This window comes from Salminus brasiliensis, chromosome 18 (assembly GCF_030463535.1).
Source record: "Salminus brasiliensis chromosome 18, fSalBra1.hap2, whole genome shotgun sequence".
NCBI lineage: Eukaryota > Metazoa > Chordata > Actinopteri > Characiformes > Bryconidae > Salminus > Salminus brasiliensis.
The window spans coordinates 4,412,896-4,434,747 of NC_132895.1; the positions used below are offsets into that span (position 1 = coordinate 4,412,896).

General features: G+C 39.1%; 1 protein-coding gene across 1 annotated transcript; it reads left to right on the forward strand.

Moving 5' to 3' along the window:
- The first annotated feature begins 8,865 nt into the window (after positions 1 to 8,865).
- On the forward strand, positions 8,866 to 21,346 carry gpn3 (GPN-loop GTPase 3). The gene is made up of 8 exons (XM_072661915.1): positions 8,866 to 9,025; positions 15,403 to 15,511; positions 16,076 to 16,243; positions 17,026 to 17,150; positions 18,080 to 18,195; positions 18,338 to 18,434; positions 19,006 to 19,134; positions 20,231 to 21,346. Exons 1-8 carry the CDS (start codon positions 8,978 to 8,980, stop codon positions 20,294 to 20,296), a joined length of 858 nt encoding a protein of 285 aa, XP_072518016.1. The 5' UTR covers positions 8,866 to 8,977; the 3' UTR covers positions 20,297 to 21,346.
- Positions 21,347 to 21,852: the final 506 nt, after the last annotated feature.

Sequence of the window (21,852 nt, forward strand, 5' to 3'; positions counted from 1 at the left end):
TATCAGCATTTTGAGTCTTTATTTTGAACTGTAGCCCAGCAGCCAACACCCACAAACCCACACGGTCATATCAAAATATTATGACCATCTACCTAATAGTGAGAACCAGCCTTGGCTCAGATGACACTAGCTATATGTTGTGGTATAGACTGTATTAGGGTGATGGAAGGGGTTCGTTATAGAGGTTAGTCATAGAGAGTCGTCATTCCCCTTTGGCATCAATGGCCAGTGGGGCATCACTGTTATGTCGTTGGGAGACGCTACACCTTCACTACAGCGCCTCTACAAATGAACTGAGTGTTTCCGAGATGCTCCCACCCTCCACCCGGTACCCTATTATCATGCCCTTTCGGACATTAGTCAAACTGCATCCGTTACCCATGACTATCACTGTGCACTCTGCCACAGCTGACTGGTGTGCTCGCTTATTTATACGTGCAGCAAACCCCGTTATATGGCATCTGTGACGTCCTGGGCTGAGGTGGTCATAATATTCTGATATGATCAGACAGTGTGCTCACAGTACTGTGTAAAACTCTGATATTAGAATAAACACTAATAATAATAACACTCCTTCAGAAAGTGGTGGAGGTGGTTCTCCATCACTGTGTTCATCATTAGAACACAAAGTTCTCCTCTCTCATGGAGTCTAGTATTATTTAGAGTTCTCCTCAGATCAACACCTGGTTTGGTGGTAAATCAGGGCTTAATGATGGTAGATCAGGTGAGCTGCTGCTGCTGCTGCTGCTGATGGAGTTGAACACATCCTCCACGCTGTGGAGGGGGGTGTCCAGGAGAAACCTGGAGGAACCGAGCTCTGTTCTTCAGACTAGCTCACCGACAAGATCTCACTACTTTCTTTCTTCAGAATGAGAAGCTCTTGCTTCTTCCTGCTGCATATATGAACATGACTTAATGCTAAAATACATAATTTATGATGCCATAGTTTATGGGATGTACAGAAAATCTGCATTTTCCAGAGACATGGAGCTGAGGTCAGAAAGCAGCGAGTCCTCGTCTGTGTCCCACTGGGCTAATCCTGAAAATGTATGCATGTTATGGGTCAGTCATCATGGGAACATAACTAGGCAATGGCAAAACCTGACAGTTTATTGCTTACCTTCTAGCTACACTCATCGGCCTCCATGTTTATGAGAAACACCTACCGCTCAAACATCAGCTCCACAATTAGCCCCCTCTAAGGACCACTTACTAACAGGGATTGTGTATTGGGACGCCGGTACATTCATTTGCTGTGCGGATTTGATTGCTTTTCAGTAATAACAGCATTAGTGAGGTCAGGACCCCACCTCATCCCTCCACAGCTCAATGCTGGGGGGCTTTATCATACCCCTTTACTAGTCCACTCCTGGCATTAGGCAGCATCGTGCCAATAGGCTCATGTGTAGCTGCTCCAGAGAGTCCTATTCTATTCGCAGTACTTCTCTACAGGGTCTGGACAAGCTGTGTGTGCACATCTAAAGCAGCTGAATGCATGAATGCATTAGGAGCAGTGTCCGCAAACATTTGGACATGTAGTGTATTATTTGGTGGTGGACCATTCTCAGTAGTGATGCTGATGTGACAGATGATCCATCGCATTGCACTCACAGGTCGCATAGGTCATAGGGATGGTGAAGAACCTTTGCATCAAATGAAGGTTCTTTAAGTGTTCTTTAAGGTTCTTCAAAATCACATGTCTATTACAAACAGGGTTCTTTATGGAACCAAAGGTGGTTCTCCTAGGGCATCACTCAAAGAACCATTTGTGGAACCACTATTTTCGAAAGTGTACCTACAGTATAATGGTCTAATGGTTCTTTAAGGAACCAATTGGTTTCTTCAATGCTATCCCTTAAAGAACCATTTGTAGTACCTTTATTTTAGAGAGTGTGCCTACAGTGTATTGGTCTAATGGTTCTTTATGGAACCAAAGGTATTTCTCCTAGGGCATCGCTCAAAGAACCATTGGTAGAACCTTTTATATTTGAGAGTGCACCTACAGTACAATGGCATAATGGTTATTTATGGAACTAATTGGTTTCACCTAGGGCATCGCTTAAAGAACCATTAGTAGAACCATTAGTTTTAAGAGCGCACCTACAGTATAATGGTTAATTGGTTCTTTGTGGAACCAATTGTTTCTTCAATGCTATCTCTTAAAGAACCATTTGTAGAACCTTTATTTTTGAGAGTGCACCTACAGTGTATTGATATAATGGTTCTTTGTGGAACCAATTGGTTTCACCTAGGGCATCGCTTAAAGAACCATTAGTAGAACCATTATTTTTGAGAGTGCACCTACAGTACAATGGTATAATGGTTCTTTATGGAACTAACTGAATTCTTCAATGCTAACTCTTAAAGAACCATTTGAAGAACCTTTATTTTTAGGAGTGCACCTACAGTGTATTGGTATAATGGCTCTTTATGGAACCAAAGGTATTTCTCCTAGGGCATCGCTCAAAGAACCATTGGTAGAACCCTTTATTTTCGAGAGTGCGCCTACAGTGTAATGGTCTAATGGTTCTTTATGGAACCAATTGGTTTCTTCAATGCTATCTCTTAAAGAACCATTTATAGAACCTTTATTTGTGGTAGTGCATCTACAGTACAATGGTAGGTGTTTCTAATAAAATGGCCAGTGAGTGCAGCGGTCACTTTGCTGTACTCCTATAGCTAGTCCACTCTTAGATCTTACCCTTTGAGGTCTGGTGTCTGTTTCTTCTCAGAGGCCTCGGTTTTCTTGCAGTGGATGCCTGAGCAGGCCTGGAGGACAGTGGTCACATGTTAGTCCAGAGTGCAGCACAACACAACGCCCGGCGCCCGGCGCTCGCGTAAAGCTTTATTTCACCCGGTTCTCGTTACCGTTTACGATGACTGTTGATTTTAGGAAGAACAAGTCTCTTCTTTCTGCTGACCGCCTTTGGTTTCACTCCTCTGGCATCTCCAGCTGAGCTCTCTTCCTCTGGTGCTGGGCGGAGGTCCACGTCCGGTGAGGGCTTTCTGAAAGTCATGTCCTTCGTGTGACTGACATCTAAGTGCAAACAGTGGACAGGCCTGTTAGTAACGAGGGGATCAGTGTCGGTGTACTCCAGTAACACCGCTGCCAGTGTCACAGGTAGTCACAGGTAGTAGGAGATCACGCACCTGTGCTGATGGATCTGTGTAACACGTTCAGGTAATGCTGGCATATCAGCTTTCGCACGTGATCCTCACTGTAGGCTTTAGCTACAGTGTACAAATAGAGCTTTTGTCCCGGCGTCAAGCTTGGGTGCTGAAACAGGGAATGTATGCAAGTCATCCCTGTGTGTGTGTGTGTGTGTGTGTGTGTGTGTGTGTGTGTGTGTGTGTGTGTGTGTGTGTATATATATATATATATATAAACATACATACTGGGTCAGTGGTGGTTCAGCGGTTAGAGCTCCGGGCTATTGATGACACACAGGGTTGTGAGTTCGATACCCAGACTCAGCAAGCTGCCACTGTTGGACCCTTGAGCAAGGCCTTTCACCCTCTCTGCTCCCCAGATACTTGGCTGGCTAGCTAACTAGCATGCTAGCTAATACAGTTGAGGGGTTATGGACCACTACATCAGAACTCACTACATCAGCTGGCTAAAGTATTGGGTCCTAACGTCAGAGGGGGGGGGTAGGATATGTCATGACACCGGCCCTCCAGGACAATGACCCCTGTTTGGTCTCACTGCACCACTACAGCGAAATGTGGTAGTGAACACACATACACACACACACACATTAGTGAAATAGGGGCAGTGAGCACACATACACACACATACACTCCCAGCCACTCGCAGCCAACTCCAACGCCCAGAGAACAGAGAGAGGGTGAAGAAGGGCCTTGCTCAAGGGCCCAACAGTGGCAGCTTGCCGACCTCGGGTATCGAACCCACAACCCTGTCCTCAATAGCCCGGAGCTCTAACCGGAGCTGCCCGTGGACCACTGGTGTATGGGTTGTCTGGGAAACCACTGTGCTTTGCAGAAATACCAGGATGCAGGGAGTGGTCGTCATTGGGGGTGTGACTAGTGTGGATGTTCTGCGGCTCTTCTCCCGGCCGTAGAGCTGAGGTGCATGGTTCGAGTTTCTGGAGCTCATGACTTGGGTTCACGCTGGAGTCTACAGACTGAGAATAAACAAACTTAGAGGGGTATGAAGCCCCCCCAGCATCCAAATATTTGTGGACATCCCTTCTAATGAATGTATTCAGTTACTTTTGTTTGCACGTGTTGCTGTCAGAGATGCAGCAACACATGTTGAGGAGAAGTACTGCCAATAGAATAGGACTCTCTGGAGAACCTATTGGCATCATACCTCCTAATGCCAGGCGTGGACTAGAGGGGCATACTGCACCCCCCTACCCCCAGCACTGTGTTCTCTGTAATGGTCTGGAATGAGGTGGGGATGAGGCGGGGTGGTACAAAACTGGGGAAACTGGGAAAAAAGTATTTGGACACCTGCTTATTCACGGTTTCTTCTAAAATCAAGGGAATTAAAAAGAGTTGATCCTGCTTTTGTTGGAGTAACTGTCTCTACCGTCCAGAGAAGAAGACTTTCTACTAGATTTTGGAGGAGCACTGCTGTGAGGATTTGATTGCATTCAGCAACAAGAGCGTTAGTGAGGTCAGGATTATGGATGATCATCACCACCCTACCTCATCATCCCCATCTCCACCATCATCCATCATTCCAGAGAGCACAGTTCTTCCACTGCTCCACAGCTCCTCAATGCTGGGGGGCTTTATTATACCCCTCTACTAGCCTACGTCTGGTATTAGGCAGCATGGTGCCAATAGGTTCTCCAGAGAGTCCTATTCTATTGGCAGTACTTCTACTTCTACAGGGACTAGACTAGACAAGCTGAGTGTGTGCATTTGCACATCTCTGACAGCAACAAGTGCGAGCAAAAGGAACTGAATACATTCATTAGAAGGGATGTCCACAAATATTTGGACGTATAGTGTGGATGCATGGTTTTGGGGGTTTTTAACTCCTCCGACCCTCAAATGTACACAGTGCCATGGTTCTACAGCTCCCGACCACAACATCCTAACCATGGTGGATGCCCCCAGTGACCAAAACATGGTCATCCCAGACTTTTACATGTCAGAGAGCTTCAGTTCCATCAATCAGGTCAACACACAGCAGACACTGGTTTCCCTTTGCATTGCAGGTGTACTGTTTCTACAGCCAGCGCCAAAAAGACACCACTGTACCCGTGTGGAACAAACCTATCGGGTTGCAAGAAAGATTCAGTGGCACTGTCCACTGAGTCAAGACAAGGACATTTCATACGGTCAGGCTGAGAACTGTGCCCTGCAGGATCTGGCACCAAGACTAAAGTCCTGTAAGTTGTGAGGTGGGGCGTCTATGTGCATCAGTGAGCCTTGGGGGCCCATGACCCTGTCCCGGGTTCACCGGTCGACCTTCCTTGGAGCACTTTTGGTAGGTAGGTAGGTAGGTGCTGACCACTGCTAACCACCTCATCTGGCAGTGGTTTTAATGTTATGGCTAATAGAGTTCTCAGATTTCTCAGAGATATGTATGTGTGTGTATGAGAAGTCATACAGTAGCACTTCAACTGGAGTGTGGGTTCAGGCTACTCTACACACCTCATACCACAAAATGACAAAAGTATTTGGACACCTGTTCATTCATTGCTTTTTCTGAAATCTTAAACTATTAAAAATAGCTGATTCTGCTGTTGTTGGAGTAACTGTCTCTACCATCCAAGTAAGAAGGCTTTCTACTAGTTTTTGGAGGAGAATTGTTGTGAGGATTTGATTGCATTCAGCAACAAGAGCATTAGTGCAGTCAGGGTGTTGCATAGATGATCACCATCTCACCTCATCATTCCCCAACTCCCCAACGCAACATCCCAAAAGTACTGGATGGAGCTCCACCACCATCCATCATTCCAGAAAACACAGCTCCTCCACTGCTCCACCGCTCAATGCTGGGGATCTTTATACCCCTCTACTAGCCTATGACTTGCATTAGAGTTCACAAAGGTGTCTGAATACTTTTGGCCACATAACTTTTTTGACATAATCTGAATCTGCCTGTTGTTCTTAACCTTGTGCCCATATTTTATGATGGATTGACCAATAGAGATGCTCCTAAATGACTTGGAATGAAATCCTTTTACATTGAATTCCATTAAAAGTTCAGAAGGTTTTTTCCTTCTCCTGTAAAGTCGACATTTTGGAGAAACAAGGTTTGTTCCAGAGTGATACGAGTGAAGTTAGCAGCGTTTGAATTGTTCTCCAGGCTCAAAGATGCATTGCCAACCTTACAGGAGTAAGGAGCTTACATGAGTGAACCCAGACGGCCTGTTCAGAGCACACAACAGCCTCACTAAAGAAATGTAGAGTAGAACCTCAAGAGAATGAAGGAAATCGGTGAGCTCTAAATCCTCCACCACCCTCAACTCACCTCGATGTAGAGGAGAACTCAAAGCCGGTCTCTGGAGGCTCTCATGCCGTATCCCCTATGTTTGCCCTGTTTTCACCTGAGAACAAGCTCTGCATGTCTGACCCTTGTGCAGCCTGCCTCCGACTAAAGTTACAGTGAAGCAGGACTGGGAGTCAAGTTCAAAAACAGCCGATTCTCAGATTCCGAAGGTATTTGGGAACTGAGTCGACTCGAGTGCTGAAACATCTACCGGTTGAGTTTAGGGGGGGTTATTGCCTGTATTACCTGATTTAGGGAGGTACATTAAGCTCCCTATGGCAGTTTGTCATGGTCTTTGTCATTCTAGCATTGCGCAACTGCCCTGCAAAAACCTTGTATTTTACTTTTTCGACATTTGACAATGTAATTGGTTCACCGCTGTGACCACTTGGCACCACCTGGGCAACCACCTGGAACACCTCATCAACCATCTAAAAGAATTCAGCAGCTACCAAGAAACAGCAACACCATAGCATCCACCTGACACACCATAGCAACCACCAAGCATATTACTACTACTTCATAAACTACCTACAAACACCTTAGCCACACTTTAGCAGCAATATAGCACCTACCTGAAACACCATAGCAACCACCAAGCAACACATTAGCAACCACCTGATACTTTGTGTTAAGTGCCATAGTAGCCACAGAGATACACTTTAGCAACACCTTAGCAACTATCTAAAACTCAATAGCAACAGACTTCATAAACTACCTACAAACACCTTAGCCACACTTTAGCAACACTATAGCACCCACCTGAAATAGCATAGCAACTGCAAAGCAACAACATAGCAACCATTTAGCAAAAGAAAAAATAGTTTCACCCTAGTGACCACATAGCAACAGCTTAAAAAGAAAACTATTCTGCATTTTCCTTAGGAAATAATAATAATAATAATAATAATAATAATAATAATAATAATAATAATAATAATAATAGCAATAGGGTTTAAATGCATATAGTAGTAACAGGAGCATTGTGAGTTGAGGTCAGTATGTTGCATAGATGATCATTTCCACTGCTCCACAGCTCAGTGCTGGGGGGCTTTATACCCCTCTAGCCCACACCTGCCATTAGGCAGCATGGTGAGCTCAGGGTCAGGGCTTAGGGCTCAGGGCTGCTCCAAAGCAATGATAGTGTCTCATAGCTTTTCTATGAATTTTCTATGAATTATCCATCCTTGATTGATGACCTTTACTTTAGCTGATTTCACAAGGAAATACTAATACTAATACTCAAACGACAAATAATTATAATAATAATAATAATAATAATAATAATAATAATAATAAGCAGAACACAGAAGAAGAACAATGTTGTTGTTATTATTTTTATCATTATTATTATAGATGGTTTAAATAATTGTATTATTGTTATTATTAGTAGTAGTATTGTTATTATAGATGTTTTAAATTATTTTCTTATTATTGTTGTTATTATATATGTATATGTATATAATAATATAAACATTATTTTATTATTGTTGTTATTATATATGTATATGTATATAATAATATAAACATTATTTTATTATTGTTGTTATTATATATGTATATGTATATAATAATATAAACATTATTTTATTATTGTTGTTGGTGGTGTTATTATTATTATTGTTATTATTATAATTATATATGTTTTTAATTATTATTATTATTATTATTGTTGTTGTTGTTGTATATATGGTTTTAATTATTATTGTTATTATTGTTGTTGTTGTTATTATATGTTTTTAATGATTGTTGTTATTATTATTGTTTTAAATGATTATTGTTGTTGTTCTACACCCAGCACTGCTCCCAGCGGACCACATACACACACACTTAACTACACACACACATTGAGGTCCCTCAATGTAAAAATACTATGTGCAGTACCCCCCCCCCCCCCCACACACACACACACACACACACATGTGCAATTAAGAGTCACTTGCAATAATTTGTAAATAATACTGTTATTGCTTTTTAAATTCTTATTTATATTGTGTATATAGTGTACAGGTGTGTATATATAGTGTAATAGTATATCTTGTTGTTGTTATTGTTGTTTTAAATTATTATTATTATTATTATTATTATTATTATTATTATTATTATTATTATTATTGTTGTTGTTGTTGTTGTTGTTGTTACTGTTGTGGTTATAATATTTGAATATGTACTGATATATTAAATGAGTAAATAGTAAATCTGTTCTCTATAGTAAATGAATTCAACTGCTCGGACCCAGGAATCGAACCGGAGTCGACTCTTACATGTCGAGCAGGACATTTGGATTCGAGCAGCTCTGCCGTCGCTCTGCTTTTCGAGCCTCTTCGGCTTCCGTAGACTCGGCGGGTCAGCAGGCAGCATGGCTGCTGCGGGTGGGTTATAGGCGCGAGGTGAGCACACCGCTGCGGTCAGGCGCTGCGCTCTCCACCCTGGACTGGCTCTGAGCGGGGTTAGAGGCTGGGAGTTTGGGGGAGTTTGGGGGAGTTTACTTTAGGGGTAGTCGGAATGCCTCGCTACGCTCAGCTCGTTATGGGCCCCGCCGGCAGCGGAAAGGTGAGCAGATGGGAGCAGAGCTGGAGCTGCTAATGCTGGGATACTGTAGTTTACTGGGATACTGTAGTTTACTGAGTTTACTGGGATACTGTAGTTTACTGGGTTACTGTAGTTTACTGTAGTTTACTGGGTTGCTGTAGTTTACTGAGTTACTGTAGTGTTTACTGGGTTACTGTAGTTTACTGAGTTTACTGTAGTGTTTACTGGGTTACTGTAGTGTTTACTGGGTTACTGTAGTGTTTACTGAGTACTGTAGTTTTTACTGGGTTATTGTAGTGTTTACTGGGTTACTGTAGTTTTTACTGGGTTACTGTTGTTTTTACTGGGTTACTGTAGTTTTTACTGGGTTACTGTTTTTTTTACTGGGTTATTGTAGTTTTTACTGGGTTACTGTAGTTTACTGGGTTACTGTAGTTTACTGGGTTTACTGTAGTGTTTACTGGGTTACTGTAGTTTACTGAGTTTACTGTAGTTTTTACTGGGTTACTGTAGTGTTTACTGGGTTACTGTAGTGTTTACTGGGTTACTGTAGTTTTTACTGGGTTACTGTTGTTTTTACTGGGTTACTGTAGTTTACTGGGTTATTGTAGTTTTTACTGGGTTATTGTAGTGTTTACTGGGTTACTGTAGTGTTTACTGGGTTACTGTAGTTTACTGGGTTATTGTCGTTTTTACTGGGTTATTGTAGTGTTTACTGGGTTATTGTTGTTTTTACTGGGTTATTGTAGTGTTTACTGGGTTATTGTAGTGTTTACTGGGTTATTGTTGTTTTTACTGGGTTATTGTAGTTTTTACTGGGTTATTGTAGTGTTTACTGGGTTATTGTAGTGTTTACTGGGTTATTGTAGTTTTTACTGGGTTATTGTAGTGTTTACTGGGTTATTGTAGTGTTTACTGGGTTATTGTAGTTTTTACTGGGTTATTGTAGTGTTTACTGGGTTATTGTAGTTTTTACTGGGTTATTGTAGTGTTTACTGGGTTATTGTAGTGTTTACTGGGTTATTGTAGTGTTTACTGGGTTATTGTTGTTTTTACTGGGTTATTGTAGTTTTTACTGGGTTATTGTAGTGTTTACTGGGTTACTGTTGTTTTTACTGGGTTACTGTAGTTTACTGGGTTATTGTAGTTTTTACTGGGTTATTGTAGTTTTTACTGGGTTATTGTAGTTTTTACTGGGTTATTGTAGTGTTTACTGGGTTATTGTTGTTTTTACTGGGTTATTGTAGTGTTTACTGGGTTATTGTAGTTTTTACTGGGTTATTGTAGTTTTTACTGGGTTATTGTAGTTTTTACTGGGTTACTGTAGTTTTTACTGGGTTATTGTTGTTTTTACTGGGTTATTGTAGTTTTTACTGGGTTATTGTAGTTTTTACTGGGTTATTGTAGTGTTTACTGGGTTATTGTTGTTTTTACTGGGTTACTGTAGTTTACTGGGTTATTGTAATGTTTACTGGGTTATTGTAGCTTTTACTGGGTTATTGTTGTTTTTACTGGGTTATTGTAGTGTTTACTGGGTTATTGTAGTGTTTACTGGGTTACTGTAGTTTTTACTGGGTTATTGTAGTTTTTACTGGGTTATTGTAGTTTTTACTGGGTTATTGTTGTTTTTACTGGGTTACTGTAGTTTACTGGGTTACTGTAATGTTTACTGGGTTATTGTTGTTTTTACTGGGTTATTGTAGTTTTTACTGGGTTATTGTAGTTTTTACTGGGTTATTGTAGTGTTTACTGGGTTACTGTAGTGTTTACTGGGTTACTGTAGTTTACTGGGTTATTGTCGTTTTTACTGGGTTATTGTAGTGTTTACTGGGTTATTGTTGTTTTTACTGGGTTATTGTAGTGTTTACTGGGTTATTGTAGTGTTTACTGGGTTATTGTAGTGTTTACTGGGTTATTGTTGTTTTTACTGGGTTATTGTAGTTTTTACTGGGTTATTGTAGTGTTTACTGGGTTATTGTAGTGTTTACTGGGTTATTGTAGTTTTTACTGGGTTATTGTAGTGTTTACTGGGTTATTGTAGTGTTTACTGGGTTATTGTAGTTTTTACTGGGTTATTGTAGTGTTTACTGGGTTATTGTAGTTTTTACTGGGTTATTGTAGTGTTTACTGGGTTATTGTAGTGTTTACTGGGTTATTGTTGTTTTTACTGGGTTATTGTAGTTTTTACTGGGTTATTGTAGTGTTTACTGGGTTACTGTTGTTTTTACTGGGTTACTGTAGTTTACTGGGTTATTGTAGTTTTTACTGGGTTATTGTAGTTTTTACTGGGTTATTGTAGTTTTTACTGGGTTATTGTAGTGTTTACTGGGTTATTGTTGTTTTTACTGGGTTATTGTAGTGTTTACTGGGTTATTGTAGTTTTTACTGGGTTATTGTAGTTTTTACTGGGTTACTGTAGTTTTTACTGGGTTATTGTTGTTTTTACTGGGTTATTGTAGTTTTTACTGGGTTATTGTAGTTTTTACTGGGTTATTGTAGTGTTTACTGGGTTATTGTTGTTTTTACTGGGTTACTGTAGTTTACTGGGTTATTGTAATGTTTACTGGGTTATTGTAGCTTTTACTGGGTTATTGTTGTTTTTACTGGGTTATTGTAGTGTTTACTGGGTTATTGTAGTGTTTACTGGGTTACTGTAGTTTTTACTGGGTTATTGTAGTTTTTACTGGGTTATTGTAGTTTTTACTGGGTTATTGTTGTTTTTACTGGGTTACTGTAGTTTACTGGGTTACTGTAATGTTTACTGGGTTATTGTTGTTTTTACTGGGTTATTGTAGTTTTTACTGGGTTATTGTAGTGTTTACTGGGTTATTGTTGTTTTTACTGGGTTATTGTAGTGTTTACTGGGTTATTGTTGTTTTTACTGGGTTATTGTTGTTTTTACTGGGTTATTGTAGTGTTTACTGGGTTATTGTTGTTTTTACTGGGTTATTGTTGTTTTTACTGGGTTATTGTTGTTTTTACTGGGTTATTGTAGTTTTTACTGGGTTATTGTAGTTTTTACTGGGTTATTGTAGTTTTTACTGGGTTATTGTTGTTTTTACTGGGTTATTGTAGTTTTTACTGGGTTATTGTAGTGTTTACTGGGTTATTGTAGTGTTTACTGGGTTATTGTTGTTTTTACTGGGTTACTGTAGTTTACTGGGTTATTGTAATGTTTACTGGGTTATTGTAGCTTTTACTGGGTTATTGTTGTTTTTACTGGGTTATTGTAGTTTTTACTGGGTTATTGTAGTGTTTACTGGGTTATTGTAGTGTTTACTGGGTTATTGTAGTGTTTACTGGGTTACTGTAGTTTTTACTGGGTTATTGTTGTTTTTACTGGGTTATTGTAGTTTTTACTGGGTTATTGTAGTTTTTACTGGGTTATTGTAGTTTTTACTGGGTTACTGTAGTTTACTGGGTTACTGTAATGTTTACTGGGTTATTGTTGTTTTTACTGGGTTATTGTAGTTTTTACTGGGTTATTGTAGTGTTTACTGGGTTATTGTTGTTTTTACTGGGTTATTGTTGTTTTTACTGGGTTATTGTAGTGTTTACTGGGTTATTGTTGTTTTTACTGGGTTATTGTTGTTTTTACTGGGTTATTGTAGTGTTTACTGGGTTATTGTAGTTTTTACTGGGTTATTGTTGTTTTTACTGGGTTATTGTTGTTTTTACTGGGTTATTGTAGTGTTTACTGGGTTATTGTAGTGTTTACTGGGTTATTGTTGTTTTTACTGGGTTATTGTAGTTTTTACTGGGTTATTGTAGTGTTTACTGGGTTATTGTTGTTTTTACTGGGTTATTGTAGTTTTTACTGGGTTATTGTAGTGTTTACTGGGTTACTGTTGTTTTTACTGGGTTACTGTAGTTTACTGGGTTACTGTAGTTTTTACTGGGTTATTGTAGTTTTTACTGGGTTATTGTAGTGTTTACTGGGTTATTGTTGTTTTTACTGGGTTATTGTAGTGTTTACTGGGTTATTGTAGTTTTTACTGGGTTATTGTAGTTTTTACTGGGTTATTGTAGTGTTTACTGGGTTATTGTTGTTTTTACTGGGTTATTGTAGTGTTTACTGGGTTATTGTAGTTTTTACTGGGTTACTGTAGTTTACTGGGTTATTGTAGTTTACTGGGTTACTGTAGTTTTTACTGGGTTACTGTAGTTTTTACTGGGTTATTGTTGTTTTTACTGGGTTATTGTAGTTTTTACTGGGTTATTGTAGTGTTTACTGGGTTATTGTAGTGTTTACTGGGTTATTGTTGTTTTTACTGGGTTACTGTAGTTTACTGGGTTATTGTAATGTTTACTGGGTTATTGTAGCTTTTACTGGGTTATTGTTGTTTTTACTGGGTTATTGTAGTGTTTACTGGGTTATTGTAGTGTTTACTGGGTTACTGTAGTTTTTACTGGGTTATTGTAGTTTTTACTGGGTTATTGTAGTGTTTACTGGGTTATTGTTGTTTTTACTGGGTTATTGTTGTTTTTACTGGGTTACTGTAATGTTTACTGGGTTACTGTAATGTTTACTGGGTTATTATTGTTTTTACTGGGTTATTGTAGTGTTTACTGGGTTATTGTTGTTTTTACTGGGTTATTGTAGTTTTTACTGGGTTATTGTAGTTTTTACTGGGTTATTGTTGTTTTTACTGGGTTATTGTAGTTTTTACTGGGTTATTGTAGTGTTTACTGGGTTATTGTTGTTTTTACTGGGTTATTGTTGTTTTTACTGGGTTATTGTAGTTTTTACTGGGTTATTGTAGTGTTTACTGGGTTATTGTTGTTTTTACTGGGTTACTGTAGTTTACTGGGTTACTGTTGTTTTTACTGGGTTATTGTAGTTTTTACTGGGTTATTGTAGTTTTTACTGGGTTATTGTTGTTTTTACTGGGTTATTGTAGTGTTTACTGGGTTATTGTAGTGTTTACTGGGTTATTGTAGTTTTTACTGGGTTATTGTAGTTTTTACTGGGTTATTGTAGTTTTTACTGGGTTATTGTAGTGTTTACTGGGTTATTGTTGTTTTTACTGGGTTACTGTAGTTTACTGGGTTATTGTAGTGTTTACTGGGTTACTGTAGTTTACTGGCTTATTGTAGTTTACTGGGTTACTGTAGTGTTTACTGGGTTACTGTAGTGTTTACTGGGTTATTGTAGTGTTTACTGGGTTACTGTAGTTTACTGGGTTATTGTAGTGTTTACTGGGTTACTGTAGTGTTTACTGGGTTACTGTAGTTTACTGGGTTATTGTAGTGTTTACTGGGTTACTGTAGTTTACTGGCTTATTGTAGTTTACTGGGTTACTGTAGTGTTTACTGGGTTACTGTAGTGTTTACTGGGTTACTGTATTTTACTGGGTTACTGTAGTGTTTACTGGGTTACTGTAGTGTTTACTGGGTTACTGTATTTTACTGGGTTATTGTAGTGTTTACTGGGTTATTGTAGCGTTTACTGGGTTATTGTAGTTTACTGGGTTACTGTAGTGTTTACTGGGTTACTGTAGTTTACTGGGTTACTGTAGTGTTTACTGGGTTACTGTAGTTTACTGGCTTATTGTAGTTTACTGGGTTACTGTAGTGTTTACTGGGTTACTGTAGTGTTTACTGGGTTATTGTAGTGTTTACTGGGTTACTGTCATTTTTACTGGGTTACTGTAGTGTTTACTGGGTTACTGTATTTTACTGGGTTACTGTAGTGTTTACTGGGTTACTGTAGTGTTTACTGGGTTACTGTAGTTTACTGGGTTATTGTAGTGTTTACTGGGTTATTGTAGTTTACTGGGTTACTGTAGTGTTTACTGGGTTACTGTAGTGTTTACTGGGTTACTGTAGTTTACTGGGTTATTGTAGTGTTTACTGGGTTACTGTAGTGTTTACTGGGTTACTGTCATTTTTACTGGGTTACTGTAGTGTTTACTGTGTTACTGTAGTTTACTGGGTTATTGTAGTGTTCACTGGGTTACTGTAGTTTACTGAGTTTACTGTAGTGTTTACTGGGTTATTGTAGTGTTTACTGGGTTACTGTAGTGTTTACTGAGTTACTAAATGTAAGAAATAATTTCTGTAAATGTAAGAAATTATTTCCTCAATTTAATAAAATTTCCCCCTGATTTAATACATTTCTTAATCAATTGAACAAGTAATTCCCTTAAATAAATAAATCTCAATTTAAGAAATTATTTCCTCAGTTTAATAAGTAATTCCCTCAATTTAAAAAAATATTTCCTCTCTTTAGTTATTTGTAATACATAAAAAAAGATAGCAATCAGTAATCGAAGTATTGATCTATTTATGCTGCCCCGCAATGTAGTTTACCACGCCAGTGACTCTCCTACATAGAGTGATACCAGATAAACATCTGGACTCTTTCTTTAATCGTGCACTTCTCTACACCTCCATAGAGTACCTACTGCTCCACCCTGATACAGCACGCTGAAGCCATCAACCGCTCTGTGCAGGTCGTGAATCTGGACCCAGCTGCAGAACACTTCAACTACCCGGTAATGGCAGGTAAGACTGCCCAGTGCGGCGGAGGACTGGAGACATGGGCCGGGGTTCATTCAACATGGTTTCAGCATAGTCCTGGAATTAGTGCTGTTTTTTTTTTTTGTTTTTTTAATGCAATTAAATAATATTCAATGAAAAATATCCAGTTTGGTTCCAGATAATCATTAAACTTATCAGTAGGACAACAGAAAGATAGAGAGAATCATTAAGACACATTAGATACATGCAGACTGTAGAGGATCTAATATGAGGGAGAGAGCTGTTATAGTTGTAGTATTAAAGCATAAATTATAATACATTTAATACATTTAAAAATCCAGATGCAGATAATTACAGCATATTGTAGAAATTAAAAATAAATATATATATCAGAAAAATATTAAATAAAAAAAATATTTATTGATGAGAAACAACAAAATCAACATAATTATTAAATAAACTACAATAATTTAACACAAATAATATAACTGACTACTTTGGACTGTAATATGCAGATCAGTAGAACCAACAAAATAAATTTCCTGTATTAAAGACGGCTGGTAACTGATGAGGCTCTTGTCCGGGCAGATATCCGAGAGCTGATCCAGGTGGATGATGTGATGGAGGACGAGTCGCTCAGGTTTGGCCCGAATGGAGGACTTGTGTTCTGCATGGAGTATTTTGCGAATAACTTTGACTGGCTGGAGGAGAGCCTTGGTCATGTTGAGGATGACTACATACTTTTTGACTGCCCAGGTAATTCTTCAGTTCACTGCCATTAATCAGAACACGTGTGTGTTTGTGTGTTAAGTGGGGTTTTTAAATTGTCATTAAAAATATTTATCGTATGTTTGAGATGTTGGTAGAGCAGGGTAATTACTCTTGGTTGGAGTAATTTTGCATATTAGGAATCCATAATTGTATTATTCTAAAGAAAGATCTACATTTACCTGAGAAAAGAAAAGACTTCAAATATGACTTTAAAGGATATTCTGGCCTAAAACACATAATTACATTTAATATTATTATTTATTAATCAGAGGGACTTCCAGGGTTACTCATATTACATAGGCGGGGCAATGTAGTGTTAGGAGTCTTGCCCAAGGACTCTTATTGGTGGTGTGGTAGCTCACTGGCAGGTAGTGGTGTTATCTGTTGCACCACATCAACCACATATTTACATGTTAAGTTATTTGTTATGAGGTATTCTGTAGGGCAGCACTGTATCCTTCAGCTCACACTGAAGTGTCCTATTTCAATTTTCTTTATTCATTTTTAGTCTTTCGTCATGCAGGACCTGCCAAGTTCAATAAAACACTTAGAAAAAGGGGACATTTGATATTTAAATTAAAATTTAAATTGTATTAAAGCAGCAGTATGTAGAATTTTCACCTTAAAATAGCAGCTTCAAAATCCTTGTGATGCTCCACTGACTGTAACCAGGAGAATATCCTCCTTAGCCTTGCTATGAACTGTGGTAGGTAACTGAAGCTGTCTCATAATGCACATTACTACCATGCTTTTCTCTCTGGCTGCAGGTCAAATAGAGCTATACACCCACCTTCCCGTTATGAAGCAGTTAGTTGAGCAGCTGCAGCAGTGGGAGTTCCGGGTGTGTGGGGTCTTCCTGGTGGACTCTCAGTTCATGGTGGAGAGCTTTAAGGTAAGAAGACGGGCCTGGGAATATTGTCCTATGCTGCTGGTCACATTTGAATGCTCCTAATATGCTAAACACTGCCACTTGACAATACAACATTTGTATTAAAGCAGCAGTATGTAGAATATTTACCTTAAAATAGCAGCTTCAAAATCATTGTGATGCTTCACTGGCTGTAACCGGGAGAATATCCTCGCTTCGTTGCTGCGCTAGACTCAACATGCTACTAACTACAGTATGTAACTCTGGTGAAGCTGGCAGGACAACACTGGCGAGAACTGTTTATTTAGTATTTATGTAAAATCCTGTAATTTCACTCTACCACCTCAGTCCACATGCTTATATACCTTCAGATGCTGCTTCTGGACCTCCCAGCTTGTCCAGAAAAATGTGCTTTAGTGGTGGTTCAAAGCACAAATGACACCACCTTCTATAAATTTAAGAAATAATTTCCTCAGTTTAATAAGGAATTTCCTCAATAAAATAAATAACTCTCATAAATTAAAGAACAAATTCCCCAGATTTAATAAATGACTTCAATTTAACAAGCCATTAAATCAATTTAACAAGCCATTCCCTTAAAAAAATAATTCTCAATTTAAGAAATTATTTCCTCAGTTTAATAAGTAATTCCCTCAATTAAAAAATGTCATTTGTAATACATAAAAAAAGATAGCAATCAATAATCAAAGTATTGATCTATTTATTCTGCCCTGCAATGTAGTTTACCACGCCAGTGACTCTCCTACATAGAGTGATACCAGATGGACATCTCTCTTTCTTAGTGGTGGTTCAAAGCACAAATTACACCTCCTGGCTGTAGGGGGAGCCCAGGAGCAAAATATGCCAATCTTCCATAGAGTTGCTTTAAACCTTTTTTTTTTTTTTTTTTTTTTTTGAATGAATTTTACCATCAGGAATGTTGTGTTTTATAGTTCATTTCAGGTGTAATGGCAGCTCTGAGTGCCATGGTGGCGCTGGAAATTCCTCAGGTCAACATCATGACCAAAATGGATCTGCTCAATCCAAAGGCCAAGAAAGAAATTGAGAAGTAAGTTCTCAGAACATCTGAAGTTTAGCAGAACGTCTGTCTTTCTGTCTGTCTGTCTGTCTGTCTGTTGCATTTGTGCAGAGTGTGTAAAGAAACACAGATCAGTAAATAAGTGCAGAGGATTGACGTGTATTTTCTTCAGGTATCTGGACCCAGACATGTATTCCATGATGGAGGACAACTCTACCACACTGAGAAGCAAAAAATTTGAGAAACTCACTAAAGCTATCTGTGGATTGGTAGGTCTATGTTCAGTATTTTCTGCCTTTTCTGTAAACGATTATTCCTAATTGGATCTTTATTGGGGGGGGGGGGGGTTAATAAATGATTGACATTTCTAATAATAAGTAATGAACGTCTGCAGTTTTTATTTTTCTATAATGCATATGTGGTGGATTTGGTCCCAATTTCTATTTACCTTAAAATGTTTATGCAACAGAAACATCATATTTGTACATAAGATAAGATCAGATAACTCTTTATTAGTCCCATAGTGCGGAAATTCTCAGTGTCACAGCAGAAAGGGATAGCAAGACACTCAGATGCATAAATGTAGATAAATTACCACTATATACACAATATAAATAATAGAAATTAAAAAAAGCAATAACAATATTATTTACAGATGTAAATAATATATTTGATATTAATATTGGCCTTTTGCTGCATCTGGAGTAACTGATGTAAGTGATGCTAAATGTAGCAGATCTGTTATAAATTATAATTTGTTTCCTCTAAATGTGTCTTTAAATGTAATTTTATGATCTAATACGCACCCACTTATGAGAAGACTGTGCCGTTTCTGTATAGATTGATGATTACAGCATGGTGCGTTTCCTGCCCTTTGACCGCACTGATGAGGAAGGTATCAACATTGTCCTACAGCACATTGACTTCTCCATTCAGTACGGGGAGGACCTAGAGTTCAAGGAGCCGAAGGTAAACCCATTATCTATTATATCTCAAATTAAATCACGGTTGTTAAAAAAAAGACATACATGCAAAATAATTCATACAGAATATACACACACTATACATACATACATACATACTATTAATATAACGTAATAATGTATACATGAATTTACAGCTTCAAGCATCTTCACATAATAACAATATGGTTGGACAGTTGGGGTGTAACGCTACACAAAAGTCACTGTTGGGTTTGTGCCCCGGTTTGGACCTCACGGTTCGGTTCGCGAGAATCATAAAAATGGGGGGTAAAGAGTAAAAACAGGACCCAGGGTTTGTTTTTTGTTTTTTTTTCGTTAAATGTGAACAGTCAGTCGTGCAAGTTACAGTATGTTCCACTTAGGGCCATATAGCGCCCCCCAGAGGTAGCTAATACAGCCCATAGTGAGTTAATTAAGCAGTAAAATGTAAAAGTTAGCATGTTAAATGTATTCCCACAGACACACACCCAAAATCGCAGACATCTCGTCTTCATCTGATCCTCCAATGATTTTATGAGTTGAAATAAGTGATTTTAAAAAGGGGGGGGGGCAAACAAGACTACAGTTACCATAGCAATTCTCCTTTACCACTACAGTTCCCACTATACCATGCTAATACAGCAGCGTACAGCTTTAGACATGCTTGTGAAATTACTGTATTTACTGTAATAGTGTGGGCCGTGTTTTCGCCATGCGACGGCATGTACTGTTACTCCCCTATTAGAAGTGCTCTGTTCTCCTAGATTCCCTTTACTCCACCCTCTGAAGTTTTAACCTGGAGCTAATAGACATGTTATAGGCTTCTATTACTTTTTAGCTACATGAGTATGAGACTTTGTTTTGGTGTAGGGGTAAATATCAGTAGTCATTTTCTGTGAACCTTTACTGTAAATATGTGTGTATGAGGGCTGGAACTGCAAATTCAGTCATGGACACTGTACTGATGACGGCAGTAGAAAAATAACTATCAAGTATATGTATATATCTGGATATACATACCCCCAGTCTGTCTATCCACCCACACACCCAGCCATGGTTATTTTCCATCACTGTATCCATCAACGATTCCCCTTTTTCTGCAGGAGTTGGAGGAGGAGCCCAGCAACACAAATTATGATGAGTTCTTCCAAGACCGAGTGGATGCCTAAACCTGCAGATGATACTTTTGTCACCATAGAATTGGAGCCTGTTTCTACGGTTGAGACAAATCAGAAGCATAACAGACTGACTGAGTCACAGAGGTGCAGTCCTGCTTAAGCAGGCACTCCGCTGCAGGATGCTGTGGCCATCCGAGTTTGGAGGTGAAGAGCAGCGCTGCAGGATTTTGAGTAGGAAGCTTCCGGCTGTTTGAAGAGAATAAGAATTTAGTTTGTGTGTCTGTCTGTGTCTGTCTGTGTGTTTCTGTCTGTCTGTGTGTCTGTGTCTGTCTGTTTGTCTGTGTGTGTCTGTCTCTGTGTGTCTGTCTCTGTGTGTCTGTCTCTGTGTGTCTTTGTCTGTCTGTCTGTCTGTGTGTCTTTGTCTGTCTGTCTGTCTGTCTGTGTGTCTGTCTGTGTGTGTCTGTGTCTGTCTGTTTGTCTGTCTGTTTGTCTGTCTGTTTGTCTGTCTGTTTGTCTGTCTGTGTGTCTGTCTGTGTGTTTCTGTCTGTCTGTGTATGTCTGTCTGTCTGTGTGTCTGTCTGTGTGTCTGTCTGTCTGTGTGTGTCTTTGTCTGTCTGTCTGTCTGTCTGTGTCTGCCTGTCTGTATGTTTGTCTGTCTGTCTCACTGTTTGTCTGTCTGTCTCACTGTTTGTCTGTCTGTGTGTGTCTTTGTCTGTCTGTCTGTGTGTATGTGTCTGTCTGTCTGTGTGTCTGTATGTCTGCCTGTCTGTATGTCTGTCTGTGTGTCTCACTGTCGGTCTGTGTGTCTGCCTGCCTGTCTGTGTGTGTCTGTGTGTGTGTGTATGTATGTCTGTGTGTCTGTCTGCCTGTGGATAATTTTTATGTTACTCTTCCCTGTGCTTTATCTGTTTTACCCTGTTTAGCATGGGACGCTACATTCTTAGAGCTGAATATTAAATATATTTTCAATAAAAGTGTTTGATTTTTTAAGTGTGTGTGTGTGTTTGTGTTTAGTCTGAACCTTGTATTGAGGCGACCTATTGTCTGTTTGGTCCTTTCACAATGTGTTGTATATGAGAAAGAACCTTGGCTGGCTTAATATGACCATTCAACTATTTATAATGATATTACAGTATTTTAATATCATCTTTATGTATTTAAATAAACTTGTATAAGCTTGATGTAGTTGGTGTGTGGCACAACAGATAACACCACTACCTGGCACTGAGCTACCACACCGTGTGTGAGACTGGGGTTCGATTCCCGGCCTGGGTGACTATGCTGCGCTACACCAATAAGACTCTTTGGGCCTAACACTGCATTGGCCCACCTGTGTAATACGAGTAACCCTGTAAATCGCTCTGGATAAGAGCATATGCTAAATGCCGTAGATGCAGAATGATTCGGAATGTAAATATCCCAGCTCAGGGTATGTTTGGGTATTTTTGTTGTTGTCGTTGTTGAGTTTGATGGTTTAGCTGGTCTATCAGCAGGACCTACCTGATTAAGCCAATCAAGCTTGACCACACTGATCAGCCACCTTTACCAAACTAGTCAATCAGCATGGACAGCTTGACGACTAGCTTGGTCAAGTTGATCATGCTGGT

Coding starts and splice junctions, on each gene's coding strand:
- gpn3 (XM_072661915.1), top strand. CDS start 8,978: ATGCCTCGCTACGCTCAGCTCGTTATGGGCCCCGCCGGCAGCGGAAAG. Junction 16,244..17,025: donor CATACTTTTTGACTGCCCAG/GTAATTCTTCAG, acceptor CTCTGGCTGCAG/GTCAAATAGAGCTATACACC. Junction 19,135..20,230: donor TAGAGTTCAAGGAGCCGAAG/GTAAACCCATTA, acceptor CTTTTTCTGCAG/GAGTTGGAGGAGGAGCCCAG.